This window comes from Pseudonaja textilis, chromosome 9, assembly GCF_049901715.1.
Source record: "Pseudonaja textilis isolate UNSWEBS1 chromosome 9, rPseTex1.2, whole genome shotgun sequence".
In the NCBI taxonomy this organism is placed as follows: Eukaryota; Metazoa; Chordata; class Lepidosauria; order Squamata; family Elapidae; genus Pseudonaja; species Pseudonaja textilis.
In genome coordinates this window covers 514,511-531,080 of record NC_141998.1, presented here as the reverse complement: position 1 = coordinate 531,080, position 16,570 = coordinate 514,511, and the positions used below count along the sequence as shown (strand labels likewise).

The following is a 16,570-nucleotide window of genomic DNA, read 5'->3' as shown; positions in this document are numbered from 1 at the left end:
GTGTGTGTGTGTGTGAACTGGTCCAACCATCTTTGTAGCAGCTTGGGCCACATGCTGATATTGTGCCTTGGTTAGTTTTATACTTGTTTTTTTCTGTCTTTTGTTATTAGAGAGTTCTTTATGCAACCATGCTGGTATCTTCCGGCATCTCTTTATTTTTCAGTGTTACTGTTCAAAACAGGACTTTTATAATCTCATTTCTCAGTTTCCCAAACTTTTTGAGTTATTTTTCCCATTAAGGTTTTAACCCAGGGAGTCCTTCCCAAGCTCTACAAAGATGTTGAAATGAACTCTCTTAAAAGTCTAAGACACTGTTTGATTTTGTTCTATTGCTTCTGTCTGCATTATATTCAATTCCGGTATGACATGTCACTCTCCCACGCAAAGTTGCTAGCGCTTCGACCCCTTCGACCTCTTCTTCTCTGGTAGGAAGACCCTCTAGGTCCCCCCTCTAACCTTTGGGTCACAAAGCTCCAACTAGGCTCACTTGGATCTCCGACGGGTATCAAGTCCGGCGTTCCTATTTCCCTTATGGTATAGCAGAATAACCGAGTCGGGTGGGACCTTGGAGGTCTTCTAGCCCAACCCCAGCTGAAGCGGGAGGCTCCAGTCCATTCCCGACAAGGGGCTGCCCAGGCCCTTTTTCTTCTTCTTCCAAGCCTCCAGCGGCGGCGCAGCCCCCTCGGTTCTTGGCCTCCCTCCGCGGCTCCGGGCGCTGCCTTCGGGCGCTGCTTTGGCGGGCTGGAGCCCCTCGCGGGACGCCCTTCGGTCGGCATCCCGTCCAGAGAGCCTGAGCTTCTCCTCCCGGCTCTGGCAGGCCGGCAACCCGGCCCAACCGCTGCGCTGCCTCCGCTGCCCCTCCACGCCCCGGCGGGACAGCGGCGGGCCCCAGAAGCGGCGCGGCTCTCGCGACCTCCCGGCCCGAAAGGCGGCAACGCCCAGACGCCGCCCCTCGCCAGGGTCCCGGGCCGAGGCCCCCCGGGCTGCCAGGGAGGCGCCCTCCGCTCGCCGCGGCGCTTGCGGGGGCGGGCGCGCGGCGGAGTTTTTCGGGGCGGCGCCCGGTCGGGAGCGGCGCGGGGGGAGCGCGGCGCGCGTCCATTGGGGCCCTGAGCGCCCCCTCGCCGCCCAGCCGAGCCCCGCCCGATTCTGCGCCCGGCCAATGGGAGGCGGCGGCGGCGGCGGCGGCGGCGAAGGGCGGGGGGCTCGGGCGCAGGTTGCCGGGGGCGACGGCATCTGCTCAGCCGCGGAGGTGACGGGCGCGGCGGCGGCGGCGGCGGCGGCGGGAAGAGATGCTGGCCGCGGGGCGGATGGCGCCCCCAGGACGGAGCGGCTCCAGTGAAGGTAGGCCCGGAGGCGGAGGGGGGCACCGGGGCGACTTGGGGCGAGAGGCGGGTCTCCTCCTGCGCCGCTTCGCTCCAGCTCCCCGATTGCGCCGCTGGGCCCCGCGAGGGAGGCGCTGCGGGCGCGGGGCAGCCGGTCCGCCTTCCGCGGGGGAACCGGGGCCGCGGAAGCGGCGCTCGGGGCGGCCGACGGGCAGGGAGGCGCGGCGGGGGCGGCGGGGCTGCGGCCGGAGAGCTGCCCGCCCTCCGCTTCGCCCGGCGCGCCCAGTCCTGCTTCGTCACGGCGCGGCTCGTCTCCCCTCCGCCCGGCCAGGCCGCCCAGGCGCGGAGCCGCAGGGGGCGGGCAGAGGGAGCGGCTCGGCGGGGCGCCCGTTTCCCCGCTGTGCGGCGCCTCCCGTCCCCGCCGGTAAGGGGCCCTGGGCGGGAGGCGCTGGCGGGGAGGCGGGAGGCTCCGGCGGGCGGGAAGTGGCGCCGCTGCACCTGCCGGCCTCCCCGGGAGAAGGACCCGCGGCCGACCGGAGGGTCTGGCAGCCGCGCTCGGTGGGCGTCTGCGGGGGGGGGGGGGCTCCGCGGAGGAGGCTCCGAGCCGGTCGGGGGCCGCTCTCCGCTGCGGGGGCCGGAGACCCTTGGCGGCCCTTGCCCGCCCTGGCGCTGCGCCCTTCGGCCTCCGCAGCCGGACGAGGCGGGGTGCCGGGCGGGCGGGCGGGCGGGGCGCGCTCTTCAGGCGGCGGTCCGGGCCCAGCTGGGAGAGCCCCGGGCAGCCCCCGCCTCCTTCGGGCCCGGCCCGCCCGGCCGCCCCTGCCCGGCGCTTCGCCCGGCGCGCTTCACGGCGAGGGGAAGGTGGCGGCGGCCGAAGCGCGCATGCGCCTGTCTTGCTCGCCGGCTGCGCCGCTCCAGTGGCCGGCTCGGCTCCGGCCGCCGTTGTGTCCCCGTATCCCTCCCCCCCCACGGGCGTTGCCGGCGAGGCGGCCCCAACGGCGCCGCTCCTGGGTGGTTGCCGCGGAGGGCAAGCTGGCCTCCCCGCTTGGCTGCCCCAGGCCCCGTTGGCCCCGCGGCAGGCGGCAGGGCAGGCGGGCCTTCCGCCCTGAGGATCCCGCCCTGGAGGCTCCTCTCTCTCGGGGGGGAGTAAGGGGAGCCGGCCTGCCAGTCCCCCGATCAGCTCCGGCGGCTGAACCCCGAGGTTTCATGGCTGCCTTCTCCGGGTCTGTTGGGTTGGGGGCAAGAGAAGAAGCCCGAGAGCTTCGGTCGGTCAAGGGGAAGGAACCAGGCCGTGGCCTGAACCTGGGAATGGGTTGGGGGCCTTTCCTGGAGGCTGGGGGAGCTGCTGGGCAGGGAGAGGCTGGTCGGCGGGCCCTCCCCCAGCTGGAGTGGGGGGCCAAGCAGGCTGCGCCAGGGCCCATGCCCGGCGGGAAGGGAGACACATTAGATTTTCAGAGGAAATAAAAGTAGGTCAGATAATTTGCAAAATGAAAACCATCTAGGTAGGAAAGGAAAATCCAATACAGCACAGAGGCTACTCTGCCTTGGTGACGGCTCCTTCAAGAGTGGGTTGCACACCCATGTAGCTCCCTTCCAGCTCTTAAAAGAAATGTCAAAGCTGCTTTCTCTTGTCTTAGAGTGAAAGATGCAGAATAGTACATTTATGTGACAGAATTATAGGCCGCAGTGGAATGTCAGGGGGGAAAAATGCATCCACGAGAAAGCAAAGCCCTTGCAGCAAAACCTACAAGACTGAAGTGCTTCGAAAATTGGTGTTTCTCTAGTGATGTTTCTACCAAAACAACTTACCGCCACTGCACCCATCATGGCTTATCGGCACATGGTGTGCTGAGCCCCGGAGCCAAGCCCAGAGCCCCCCCCCCCCCAATGGCCATTCTTCCCTGCAGCCCCTTGGCTGGATCCAGAAAGAAAGATTCTCGCTGAAGGAGGTTGGTCCTTGTCACCGTTGGCCGTTCTGCCATTTATCAGCTCTGGAAGTTCACAGGGAATAATTCCACAGAGGAGGGAAGAGACAACAGAAGAAAAGAAATCCTCTCACCCCCAATCAGTGCAGAGAAGCTTCTATCCCTCTGATTCTGGGCAACTCTACTATCAGGAAGTCAGGCTCGCAGGCCTAAAGAAATCATAGCCAGGTTCTTGTTTGCAAGAGCTCAGTGGGAGCAGACGGCCGCCTGTCCCTCCCACCTCTTGGGCCCAAGCAAAAAGCTTCCGTTTCTCATAGGGACCCGGATGGATTTGCTGCCCTTAAAACGCCCTTTAAGTCTCTCTGCCCAAACCCCAGTTGGAGAGAGATTTTTCCACACTCCCTGAGCAAGTACCCACAATGCCACAATGAAAGTGCATAAAATAAAAGTACGTTTTATTTTTATGCTTTATGTCACATTTAGCATCTACGTTCTAAAAGCGTTTAGAATACATTACTGGACACCTGCTTGCCCAGACAAAATGTGTTTATGGCAGAGAAGAGGTAAAGGGTTTTTTCCCTTCACCTGGATCGCTTCAGGTGACTCAAGGGGAGATGGATTAACTCCAAGACCCACAAAGATCACACGGAGGGGAAGTAAGGAGAGGATTCACATGAAGGGCAGGCTTCAAAGACCCCACATACTTCTGGGGGCCCCCATTGGATCCCCCGGAAGAAGAGACTCCTCGGTACGATCATCCCACCCGTCTTCAGACTACATGTGGGCCCAATCCGGGAGGGTGGGGGCTGTTCACAGAAGACCACCAAGGAAAAGAGAGAGGTGCTTTCTTGGCCCTCCCACTGTTTCAGGGGACTTGCAAGACCCCCGAAGCCTTGCCTGCTCCCCCTCTCCGCCATCTAACCGGGGTGCTCAGAGGGCCACTTGGCAGGTGCTGGATCACGGGCAGCCCAGCCCAGCAGCAACGGCTCCCCGAGGCTCTTCCAGATGCAGCCGCAGAAAGGGAATTCTTCAGCCATGGGGCCGGCAAAAGAGGCCCCAGTCGTCCTGGGGTTTACGCCACACTCGGGGAGAGGCATCCCGGGACTGTGCGCAGTTGCACCGTCTGCAGTGGAACCCTGAAACCTGTTGCCACTGGAAATAGATTTCTGGTTTCTCCTCCGAGGACATCATCCCTGTGTTTCGAGTTGTGCAAATTAAAGCCGACCTGAGAAACGCAGGAGAGGCTGGGAGAGCATCGTAGTAGCCAGGGTGGCATCAGAAGGAAGTCCAGGCCTGGCCAGTGAATTTCTTCTTGGGTTTGGCCTGCAGGGATGAAGAACCGCCTGGGAGGGAAATGGGGGGCATCTGCAGCCCAGGGAGGAGATGGCTGGCTGGAGCACTTATGCCGGTGGTCTCTCCTCATCTTGGGGACTGTTTCGGCCTCACTTGCACTCGGTCTTGGAAAGGCGACAGGCAGGCCATGCCCTCCTTCCCTCCCCCCCCTCTTCCTTGTCTGCCTGCATGGTGGCGGCTTGGGGGGGGTCGGGGGGGGAGACACCTGCAGAGGCTCTCCTGGACTCTGGACGGAGGAAGCAGCCACTGCAGTCCCTCGGCCATCCCTTGGGACAAGGCCTCCTTCCTTTGCGCTGCCTCGGGGCCAGGAAGGGAGGCGGCTTCCCCTGGGGCCAAAGGGAAGGAGCGGGCCGGGCTGAGGCCAGGAGCCGCTGGGCGCGACCTTCGTGGAAAGGCGGGGAAGCGGGACCCCCGCCCCGGCACAGAAAAACCCGCCTGCCTAGAAGGAAAATGGGGGCCCGGCGGCTCCTCGGCCGGTTTGAAAGCCCAAGTGGGGCCGCTGACTGGCCGGGAGGGAGGCCGGGGAGGGGGCCGGCCGAGGCTCCCGCTGCCTTTGGCCCGCCGTCAAGCGCCCTTCCTCCCCCGCCCTCCCGCGGGGCCCGAGGGGGCGCCGGGCCGGGGCGGCAGGGAGGGGCCGCCGCCCGCCGCAGGCCGCTTCTCCGCCCGGCGGCCCCGCTTCTTCCGCGGCCCGGAGCGCGCTGCTTCCCTCGGTCCCGCCGGGCTCCTGGGAGGCTCTGCAGGCGGCCGGGCGCCCTTATCTGCGCGCTCCAGGCGGGCCGGGCCGGAGGGGCCGCTGCGGCGGCTGAGGCGGGCGGGGCCCCGCTGGGCGCTGCCGATAACCGCGCCGGAGAAGGAGCGGGCGCTGCGCCTCCGGCCGGACTGCCGGCTCGGGCCCCGGGGAGCTTCGCCGCGGAGGAGGCGCTTGCAGCGGCCTGGCTCGCCTGCTCGGGGCCGGGGGCTCTCTCGGCTTGTCCTGCCGCCTCGCGTGAGTCTGGCCCGGTTTCCCGGGGCGGGAGGGCCGCCGAGGGGGCTGCTCTGCCCGGCTTGGCTTTCGTCGGGGGCGCCGGGGCTCTGCGGGGAGTTGGCAGCCGAGGCCTTCAACGGGGAACCCGGCCGCCCCTCGGAGCCCCGCCGCTTTCCAGGCTCTGGGGCGATGGGGCCCAGGGGCGGCGGGGTCTGCCGAGCCTCGTGCTGCCAAGAGGCGCGGGGAGGGGGGGGAGCTGTCCCTGCCAGGATCTCCAGAAAACGGGGGAGGTCAAAGCCAAGCCCGCCCCTCCTCCAGCCACTGGCCGTCCGTGGGGGCGGCTCCCCGAAGCCCTGGGCAGCCGGGCGGCAGCGACCCTCCCAAGTTGAGGGTCTAAGGGGGGCACCAGCCCCGGAAGGGTGGAAAGTCCCCTTTGTGTGCCAACTTCTGGTCGGGCCTTAACTCCAGGTGCCAAAATGAGTGGGGGGCACCCCCCGCACCCACCCCGTGGCAAAAGCAAATCCTCCTGGCTTGATGCAGCCCCGGACAGGCAGCCCTCCTGCAGCCGAGGGGATGTTTGTGGTCTGCCCCGCCTAAGTAACCCCACAAAAGCGACTTTATTTGGATTGTGGCCTGCCCGGCTGCCAAAGGGCAGGCGCATTCCTCGCTTTGAAGTATCCTATTTATGTAACGGAACACATTTCTGAAGCTCTGAGTGGCTAATAAAAATAAGAAGGCAGAAGAAAACAATTCCTGAAAGGTGGTTGTTACCTGAAGGACCCTGGGGGGCAAATGGAGGGCTGGAGGCTGCCAAGGGCGACCCTTTGAGCAGCCCTGACCAGGCACCCCCACCTTCACGCAGACCCTGCCTGCAACGGGAGTTCTGTTCTCACTGCAGCACTTGCTGGTCCAGGGGCTGCAGTGGGGAAGAGGGAACATCTAAATGGCCACCTGTTGCCCCTGGGAAGGGAAGAGACCTCTCCAGGGCCCCCGCTGGAGGCATCCGCGGCCAGCCAAGCCCTCCGGAGGACAAAGCGGCTCCTCCCTGCAGGCCAGGCGCCCAGCCATCTGCGCTGTGGAAAATGTGAGCTCAGGGCTGCCCAGCCAGAGAATGCCGCCTTATCTGCTGCTCCTCGCGTTCCCTGTGGCACCCAGAGCGGGCTGGTGGGGGGCTCGGGGGAGCAGAATCCCCCTCTGTTCTGTGGGGACTTCGGCTGCACCCCAGAGATGAGCCCCACGACACCCCAACCTTAGCAGAGGCCCTCCTGGCCCCCCCCTGCCCTTGGCCCTCCAGGGCTCAGCCAAGGCTGCCTTTGAGGGCCCCTGCCCCTCCCCAGCAGGCTTTGGAGACAGGCAGGCAGGCAGGCGGGGGGGCCCTTTCGCTCGCCCCCGCTTCCGTGTTATTCAGCCTCTGGGAAGTGCAGAGATGGACGCGATCCCCGGTGCAAGTGGTTCAGCACCCCAAGGCTCTCCTTGCTTCTGCTACTTTGGGTGCCAAACCCTTATAAGGCTCATATAGAACCTTCGGCATCTTCTAAGCAGCAGGACAGGTGGCTGCTCCCATCACAGGCCCCAAAAGTTTCTGCCGAGGGTGAACCGGGGAGGGTTGGGACAGGGCTTGCGGGCTACTCCAGAGCCAGGAGCCCTGGAGGCTCCACCTGGTCACAGAAAAGGACTGTTATTGGCAGGGGGGGGGGTTGCTTTGGAACGCCGCCTGCCTGAAATGGGGGCCAGACTGGAGTTTTCTCCTTCCGGAGTCGCCTCCTGGTTGTGGAGTCGAGGGAATCCCAGCAGCAGCCGCCCGTCTGTTGTTTTTCCTGCTCCGCCCGGCCTCAACCCTGGGGGGGCTCTGCTCCAGCCATCAAGCCGGCATCAGGCAGGCAGCACCCGGGGAGGAGGGTCAGCGGTTGTCCCTGGGCATTTCACTTGGGGGAAGCAACCAGATTTAGGGGGGCAGAGGGGGGCAGAAAGAACCCAAGAACTGCTGCTCGGGGGCAAAGCTGGGGGCCTGGTTCCCCGGGGAGACTCCCATCGCTCTGCCCTGGAGCAGAAGGAGAGAAAGTCGGGAGCTGTTGGTGGCCGTGGCCACAGTGCTGCCGCCGCCTCCTCCTCCTCCTCCTCGGGGCCGCTTGCCGCAGTGCTGTCCCTTCGCAGGAGGCACAGCTGCTCCGTTGCCAGGGCTGTCCCGGGAGCCCTTCCTGTCAGGCGCCACTTCCCGCAAAAGGCACTTAACCCTTGGGAGCAGGAACCAAGCAGCCCAGCCTATCAACGGGCAGGGCCGGGGGGGGGGCGTGTGTTGGGGGGTGGGGGCTGCCGAGCTCCCAGCGGGGTGAGAGCAGAAGGCAGCCGCTGCCTGACTGCCAGGCTGAGGCGTGGGCACTGCCGGCCGTGGCCACTCAGCTGGGCTCAGCTCTGGCTCCTGTGCTGAGTGGCAGCCCAGCCGTGGGAAACATTCCCCCCGCCCCCCAGAAGGGAATCTCTGCCCTTCCCACAGGCGGATGTACAGGATCTGCCGGCTTCCCTTCCCCCCAGCAGTGCTCTTCCCTTCTTAAGCCTGGGAGGGCCCACCGCTGCCCCCTCACCCGCCTGCCCAGCCACCGGTCAGCTCAGGCCCACTCTGCACCCGCCCCGCACAAGCCTCGGGGGCCCAGCTGAGGGGCTGCCCTCCAGGGAGGGTCAGTGGGAAAGAGACCCTGGGCACCCCCATTGGGTGGGCATCCCCAAGGCCTTTGGGCTCCTGGGTCAGGCTGGAGGGGAGGACATTTCCCTGGCCGACCACTGACGTCTCGGCGCCTTCCCGGGTCACATTCTGTCTGCAGAATCACCAGGGACTGAGGTGGGGGGGCGTTGGGGGGGAGGGTCCCTTCAAGGGCGCTGGGCAAAAGTGCTTCTGCCTGGTTTTCTTACTCGCTTTGATGTGGCTCTGCAGGGAAGGCTTGGAAGGGGTCGAGCTTGTCGCTTGAGACCCCAGGCGAGTGAGGTGAGCCCGAGAGGAGCGGGCTCTGGTTCAGAACCTGGATGGGGGGGGTTCCCCCCTCCCCACACGGAGGCTCCTTGCGAAGGTGCTGCTCTTCCATTGCACACCTGGGAAAATGCCTCCCCCTCCCTGGGATTCCAGCCCCCACCCCTGGGTTCAAGGTCCTTTCCGGATCTACACACTCACACACTCACACACACGCCTGCTAACCTCCCTGTCTCCTCTCTTCCCTCTCAGGGCTTGTTGGGTGATCCAGCTGCGGCTGCCAACGTGGAGCCTGAATGGAAAAGTTGCAGAAGGTAACTTCTCGTGGCTTGTTTGTTCAGTGGATTTGGGAAAGTGGCCGGTCCCCCTTTCCTGGGGCTCTCTCAGCCTGGGGGTTTCCGTGCAAAGCCCCCCCCCTTCTACCCCTGACGAGGTCCCTTGGGTCACGAAGCGCCCGAAAGCCTCCCAGGGGCCTGGAAGGGCTGCAGACCTTCTCCTTTGGGGCTGCCTCGGAGCACGGGGGGCCCCCAGGAAGCCGGGAAGCAGCAGCAGCAGCCGGTGGCTGTGGCAGGATTGCCATCATCTCCCCACAGCTCAGCGTCAAAGGAAAAGGGGTCCCTGCAGAGAAGGCCCAGTTGGACAGGCCCCCCAGCCACCGCTGTCAAAGAGCCCCCAGCCCTTTGGCCCTTCCTGCTCTTGGGGGGACAGGGGAACTGGGGGGGGCACATGGCTGCTTTCCCTTGGCCCGACAGCTGCACTTCTGGGTGTCCCGGCCTCCCTCGGCCCTCCCAAAGGAGCAGGAGAGGCCGCTGCCCAGCCCGCTTGGCCAGGCCGGAGTTGAGCGTCTCTTCTGCACCTGCCAGTGGATCAGCCCCCACTGCCTCCCGGACCCCTGGTGGCTCAGAAGGCAGCATTGCAGGCTCACTCTGCCCACTGCCAGGAGTTCGATCCTGACAGGCTCCGGGTTGCCTTCCGCCCTCCGGCGGTCGGTCGAAGGAGCAGCCGGACGGAGTGTTGGGGGTGCCAGGCTGACCTTGCAAGCTGACCCAAGAGGAGCCCAGGCAGCCGGAGGCCGGCTTCAGCCTCCCTGACGGGCCTCCTCTTTTCTCCTCGCAGCACCTGGCCTCCCCCAGGAGCACCGGCGTCTCGTCTTGGGGCTCTGGGGCCCCGGATCTCCCTCCAGCATCATGGTGAGAGCCGGCTGAAGCCTCCACCCGCCCGCTTTGAGCAAACCACGGCCGGCTGAACAGCAGGAGGGGAGAGCAGAGGGCGAAAGGGGGTGCAGAAAGTGCCCTCCCCCAGAGTTTGAGGGGAGAGTGCGGCTCATAGGGGAGGGGTGAGCAAAGCTTCCTTGGCCCTGAGCCAGGAAGAGGCGGGGCGAGCAGCGATGGGCAAAAACGGGGTTGCCCCGTCCACCTCTCACCCCCCCCCCCAGATACGGGGGTTCTGAGGGAGGGGCAGGAGAGCACTGGGGGGACAGAGGAGACACGGGGACCTTCGGACCAAGGAAACCAGAACCCCCCATAGTTGAGGTGGGGCTCCTCAGCACTAGGACGGGGGGGCGGTCCGGGGGCTTCAGCCTCTGACAGATCCATCTGGCTCTCTAGGAGGAAACCTGGGGTCCCTGTGAAAGGTTGGGGTCCCCTTGCAGGGCTGGCTTTGTGCCTGCAGCCGGTCTCGAACTCGGTTCCCCGCTTCACCTGAAGCACTTAACCAAACTGGATCTTGTGGCATCGAAGTACGGAGGTGCACAAAACTGAGCTGGAGGGAACCCACACTCTGTGTGTGTGTGTGTGTGTGTGTGGCGCACGCTACACAACCTTGGTGCTGGCTGGTGCAGCTCCTCCCCTGGGAGAAGGGTCCCAATCCAGGCCTGGAAGAACGGGGCGGCCTTGTGGAAGCCCCTTTTCTCTCTGTGCCGCCTTCATCGATCAGCCCCCCTGCCCCCCCCCCCGGCCTCCCCTCTCCTCTCCCCAGGCCAAGATGGACAACGAAGTCCTTGGCTACAAGGACCTGGCCGCCATCCCCAGGGACAAGGCGATCCTGGACATCGAGCGGCCTGACCTGATGATCTACGAGCCCCACTTCACCTACTCCCTCCTCGACCACCTGGAACGGCCGAGGAGCCGGGAGGTGAGGCCGGCACTGCAAGTGGATGCCCTGGGGGGGGGGGCTGTGCACTTTTGGGGGGGCTGAGGCCCTCCCCCGCCATGGCCCCCCAGTCAGACATGGCCGTGGGAGTGGAGGAGGGCTATCCAAACGTGCAAGCGGGTTTTCCGCAGGGCCCGCAGCAGCCGCTTGGCAGGGAAGGGGCAGTTGCAAGGGGCCGTGGGCGGCGTAAGGAGTAACGCCCGCCTCTCCTGGCGCTTCTCTTGCAGCCCTCGCTCTCGCCCACGTCTCTCTCTCCTCCCCCGTCGCCAGAAGTAAGTGCTCCCACGAGGGGCGGATGGGCGGGCAGGAAGTTGGGGGACCTTTGGGGGGGGCTCAGCTTAGGTTGGCCCCTGGTGAGGGAGCTTCGGAGGGAGCTGCTCCTCTCGGGAGGGGGGATGGCCGAGGGGGCCCAGGGCCTCCTCCTTGGGGCCCCTCCATCGATGTGCTCCCTGCTTTCAGGTCAGCCACGAGTGGGCAGAGGCCAAATCCCCAGGAAGCGTTGGGAAGGCCTCCGGGCGCCGGGCCGGCAGCAGGAACCGCTCTGGACTCCAGCACTTCCATCATCCCGGTACAGCCTCCCGCGGGGCCCTCCTGCTCCCGGCTGCCCGGGCTTCTGGGGTGCAGCTTCCCCGCTCCGGTCCAAAAGCTCAGTGGCCTTTGCTCACCTGGAGCTGCAGAGGGGTCCAGGGATGCATCACCCCAAAGCCTGAAGGGGCCCAAGGGCCGTCCCTGAGTCCAGTCGCCCCCTCCCCCTCCCGCAGCCTTCGGGTGTTCCTCCTCCAGGGGTCGGCAAGTGGCCCATCACGCACCGGAGGCTGCTGGTTTTATTCCCGCAAAGCTTCCTTGGCCTTGGTCACCAGGGCCACAGTCGAGGGGGGGGAGGGAGGCCCACGGGAGGGGGAGCCGGCTGTCCCTGGGCGCCTTCCTGCCACGGAGGCCCTGAACTGCCTTCCTTCCTTCCCCAGAGAGCAACACCACGGAGCTGAACATCTACAAGAAGCCGCCCATCTACAAGCAGAGGGGTAGGGGCCGCTCCTGGGGGAGGGGCTGGGGCGGGGGCGGGGAGCAGCCTGGTCCAGCCCTCACGGCTGTTGGCCTCTTCCAGAGTCTGGGCCGGCCCCGACCCCCGAGAGCAAGCGGCTGATGGAGGGCCTGATCATTGAATCCTCCAAGTTCCCTGCGGCTCAGCCGCCGGACCCCAGCCAGCCAGCCAAGATTGAGACGGACTACTGGCCCTGCCCGCCCTCCCTGGCCGTCGTGGGTAGGTGTCTTCGCCCAGCCCTCCGGTCCGCGGCTGCTCCGAGCAACAGACAAGCGCTCGGGAGGCTCCGGGGACCCTTCCCCCCCCTCCCCCTCCTCCTCCTCCGCTGCTGGCTTCCCTCGCGGCCCTTAGGGAAGGCAGGCAAGCGGGGGGGGGGACGGGGGGGACGGAAGAGCCGCCCTGGGGGATACCAGAGGGCCACCCGGGAAAGGGCGGGGGAGGGCAGGACGCCATCTGGAGGGAGCCCCCCACCTGCGCCCACTCTGCCCCCCCTTAACAGAGTGCCCCCCCCAGCTCAGGCAGGAGGCTTCTTCCGCCTTCTCCCGATGGGACTCCCCAAACCCGGAAGAGGCTCTGAAGCCCCCAGGGTTGCTCCGGGAGGGGGGGGCACAAGGGCCCCAGTTCCAGACCGAGCCTCCTTTGGAACGCGGATCCCCCCCGAAGGACCCCTGCTCATTGGGGGACCTCCCCGTATCGCAGGGCAGAAGCCTTTAGCTCCCAGCCCTTTTGTGGAGGGGGACACCCCCAGCCCCCCACCCCCACCCCAAGTTTGTAAGCCCTGGTTGCCCCTCCCAGAGACCGAGTGGCGGAGGCAGAAGGCGGCCAAGAGGGGCGAGGAGCTGGATGAGGATGCGGAGGAAATGCGAAATCTCCGGGAGCTGCAGGAACAAGAGCTGAGCAAGGTAGCGGGAAGCGCTGGGGGGGCAGGGGGCGGGGGGTCAGTCGCGGGCTCCTTCCAGCCCTCGTCCTTCTCACCCCCGTAGGTGGCCTCCAACCTGGGCAGGCTCATCCTGAAGGAGGAGATGGAGAAATCGCTCCCAGTCCGGAGGAAGACGCGCTCCCTGCCAGACCGGACTCCCTTCCACGCCCGTGAGTCATGCCCCCTGCCCCCATTTGCTGCTGAGGAGGGGCGGAGGGGGCTGTCTGCAGAGACCCCTCGGATTTAATGTAAGGGGGAAGGGACTTTGGAGAGGATCTGATCTCCCCCTCCCCCGCAGAGCAGGAAGCTGCCCCGACAGATGGGGGCCCCCTCCAGAGCCCCCCTGAGCTCCGACGAGGGGGAGAGTCCTCCGGAGGGCCAGAGGAATCGGCTTCCGGTCCTGCCTCCAAGTCCCTGCCGAACCATCCCCTCCCCTCCTGGGGCTCCTGGAGTGCCCAGTGCCCTGGAGAGGGCCTTCCACCCATCTGGCCTGGCCTGGCCTTTCCGTGCAGCTACGCGGCCTTGCAAGGACCGCCTTGTTGTAAAGGCTGCCTCTCCATTGGGCTAGAGAGGGCCGAGGGGGCAGCTGTCCTGGAGGGCGAGGCTGCCCTTCGGCATTCAGGCTGGCAGATGCCCAGTAAGGCTTTGGAGACGGCAGCTGCTGCCCCCGCCATGGATTGGCATTTCAGCCCTGGCCGCCCGTGGACCCGGCTGCCTCCCTGCCCTTCGCACGAGAGGAGCAGCCAGTCTCGCCTTCAGGACCGGACGGCGGGAAAAGTCTGCGCTGCAGCCGGGATTCCTTCCATTCCCCAAAGAGGCTAGAAATGCTGGGCAGTTTGAGTTTGGGAAAGCCTCCAATCCCAGTCCAGGCCACCCAGTTTGGGAATTAACCACAGAAGCGTTTGGGCCTTTTCCTGTTCTGGGGCCGCTCCTGAGAGCGGGGCTCTCCAACCGGGGCCCCTTTAAGACTTGTGGACTTCAACTCCCAGAATTCCTCGGCCAGCTTTGCTGAGAGTCCTGGGAGTTGAAATCCACAAGTCTTGGAGAGCCTCAGAGGCAAGAATCCGTCCAGCCGGAAGACCCACCCCCCAGGCCAGATCTCCTCCCCTGTGGCAGCCAAAGGCGCTCCTGGGCCGCCCCCTGAGCACCCCCCCCCCAGAGCAGGGCCCTGCAGGGACCGGCTGCTTCTCTTCCTTCCAGCTTCGCATGGCGGAAGCACCAAATCGGCATCGCTCCAGGCCTCTGGGAGACACACGCTTGCCCGGGTAAGCGGAGACCCCCGGGGAAGGCAGGCAAGGAAGCGGGGAAGGGCCTTCCTGGGTTCCCCCCTCCCCCCGGGCTGTTCTTGCCCTTGGCTGCCCAGAGATGGGGCAGGGGAGGGTCAGAGCAGGTGGGTGCTGGGCGGGGGCTCCCACCGCTGCCAAACCTCCCTGGCTTCAGCCGTCCGTCCCTCCCGCCCCGATTCCTCTGGCCAGGTTTGCGTTGAGCAGGCCTGTGGGGGCGCCTGTCCCACCACGCCCGCCCGTCCCGTCCCCGGGGCCCGGCGGGTGGGCCTCAGGCTCCAGCCCTGCAGGGAGAGCCGCGTCTTGGTGGCTGCTGGTGCCTTGTCGCCAGCCTGGCGGGAGGCGGGAGAGCAACCTGCCTTGACGCGGCTCTGCTCCTCTCCTTCCGCAGCTGCAGTCGACCGAGTTTGGATCCGGCAGCAGTGACAGGGGCAGCCCAGGTACGAGACGCTCCCGGCCCCCTCCCCTCCCCCGGGGTCCTCCTGCTCCTCCCCAGCCTCACTCTCCCTTCTCTCTTGCAGGACTGCAGGTGAGCAGGCACCCTGACGGGGAAGGGAGCAGCCCGGAGGCCCCACGGACGCCTCTCCCCACCCTCAGCCCCCCTGGACTCGGGAGGGGCAGGCCCAGGAGGGACCCCCACCCGGGCCCCATGGGATGGACCCTGTGGTCCCTGGGACTCAGGGGCCCCTGCCGCTTCCCCTGCAGAACGGCCAGAGAAGCCGCATGGACAGAGGCAGCTCCCTCCCCAGCATGCTGGAGCAAAAGGTGAGGGAGAGCCCACCGGGGAGGGGAGGGGAGGGGGGCGCAGAGCCAGGCCTCCCTCCACAGGCCTGGTGACCGGCTGGCTCTTTGCTTCTCCCTGGCCCAAGATTTATCCCTACGAGATGCTGGTGGTGACCAACCGAGGGCGAGTCAAACTGCCGCCCGGAGTGGACCGGACGCGACTGGAGGTATGGCGCCCCCCCCCCTCCTGCCCCTCTGGCCCAGGCTTAGCCGTGGGGGCTGGGCCAAGCGGAGCCCTCCCACCACCCTCCTCTTCCTCCTCCCCCCCCCCAGCGGCACCTGTCACCCGAGGACTTCCAGCGGGTCTTTGAGACGTCCCTGGAGGAATTCTCCCGCCTGGCCCTGTGGAAGCGGAACGAGCTGAAGAAGAAAGCCGGCCTCTTCTGAGCCCCTCGCAGCAGTCGCCGCCGCCACCCTCCGGCCCACCCAGCGTGAGCCCCGCCTGTGTCGTGCATCGCAGAGGCTTTAGGGCGCCTCGTGGGCAGGCGCCAAGGAACACCCCCCCCCCGGCCCCAAGGAAGGAAGCCGGCAGCCCCAGCCGGGCAGCCACCTGGGAGTGCACAGCTGCCCCCTCCGAGCGTGAGCCAGAACCTGGAGCAGTTGGGTGGGAAAGGGGGGCTCCCTTTCCTGGCAGCAGAAAGGCCCCTCCTCAACCGCCACCCAGCAGGAGTGATGCCCGGGGCCGATGGCCTCACTCTCTCCCTCCCAGCTCCCTGGTTCTCCTCCCCAGGCAGTTGGGACCCTCCTCTTTTCAGAGTTGGGGGGCCGTTGGGCCTTCCCAGTGCAGCCGGGCTGGGCTTCCAGGGGGGCTCTGGGCGGTCCTGGTCTCTGTCCTGGCTGCCGCTGGCTTCCGGCTGTCCTGCCTCGGGGGTGGAGGGGTTGCCCCACAAAAAGGAGGAGAGGCACGAGGGCCCCCGGCACTCTTCCTCCGCCCCCTTCCCCAGAAACGCCCCTCTGAAGATCGCCCAGCATCCCAACTGTCTCTGGGGCAGTTCAAGTCATTCCAGAGCAGCGACTGGTCTGCGGATGAACCTTCCCAGGCGGCTGAGCCAGGAGTGCGCAGAGCCCCGTCCCTCCATCGCCCGCCAAGCAAGCAGAGGTGGACACTTGGCGGCAGGAGGGCATCCCGAGATGAGGCTGACGGGCGCAGAGGCCGAAGTCCCCTTCCTCGGCGCAGGCCCTGAAGTGGGGGGGGAGCCTGCAGCTCAGCCGTGAGAAGGAAAGCCCCCCGAGGAGAATCAAGCAACACCCCAAGGGACCTGCCGGAAGCTCCCTGCAAAGAGGGACTCTGGGTGACTCAGGTTGGGGTGGGGGTGGGTGGGAGTGGGGCCTCTCCAACCATCCTGGCCAGCAACCTCCGAAGGGCGACGCCAGGCCCAGCAGAAGGGAGGCTCCGGCCTGATGGGCCCTTAAGGAACCGGGCGCTTTGGGACGGGCATGAAGGAAGCAGCAGCTCCTCTTGCATTTCGGCCCGGCTGCCGGGGAGCAAAGCTGCGCCAGGGACTGGTGGGAACTGCCTGCAAAGACTGGAACTCCACCCAGAACCCCCCCCACCTCCCGAGGGTTTCTGCCCACGCCACCCCCTTCCCCGCCACTCCACTCTGTGCAAATGTAGAGCGCTACTGCCGTGAATGTTGTTCAGCGTCGTTCAGTCCCACCAACCTACTTTGGCTGATGTTAAGATCTGTGACAATCTGTTCCCCCTTTTTAATTAAACGTGAAGCAGCCGCTTTATTCAGAAAGCTCCGACCTGGCCTGGCGTTTCCTTGGAACCAACCGGGGCTGGTAGGCGGCTCCACTCACTCGGGGGGCGGAACGCTACAGCAGGGGCCCCCAGTCCCTGGCGTGGCCCAGCACTGGGCCGTGGAG

At 66.0% G+C, this 16,570-nt stretch overlaps 1 protein-coding gene across 1 annotated transcript; it reads left to right on the top strand.

The window, feature by feature from the left end:
- Positions 1-1,307: 1,307 nt before the first annotated feature.
- Positions 1,308-16,443, top strand: DMTN (dematin actin binding protein). Its single transcript, XM_087938747.1, has 16 exons — positions 1,308-1,381; positions 1,420-1,746; positions 8,776-8,837; positions 9,640-9,713; positions 10,501-10,656; positions 10,902-10,946; positions 11,134-11,242; positions 11,640-11,696; positions 11,780-11,935; positions 12,512-12,618; positions 12,700-12,805; positions 13,836-13,900; positions 14,310-14,360; positions 14,618-14,683; positions 14,788-14,868; positions 14,975-16,443. The coding sequence occupies exons 1-16, from the start codon at positions 1,308-1,310 to the stop codon at positions 15,086-15,088; spliced, it is 1,650 nt and encodes a 549-aa protein (XP_087794873.1). The 3' UTR covers positions 15,089-16,443.
- Positions 16,444-16,570: the final 127 nt, after the last annotated feature.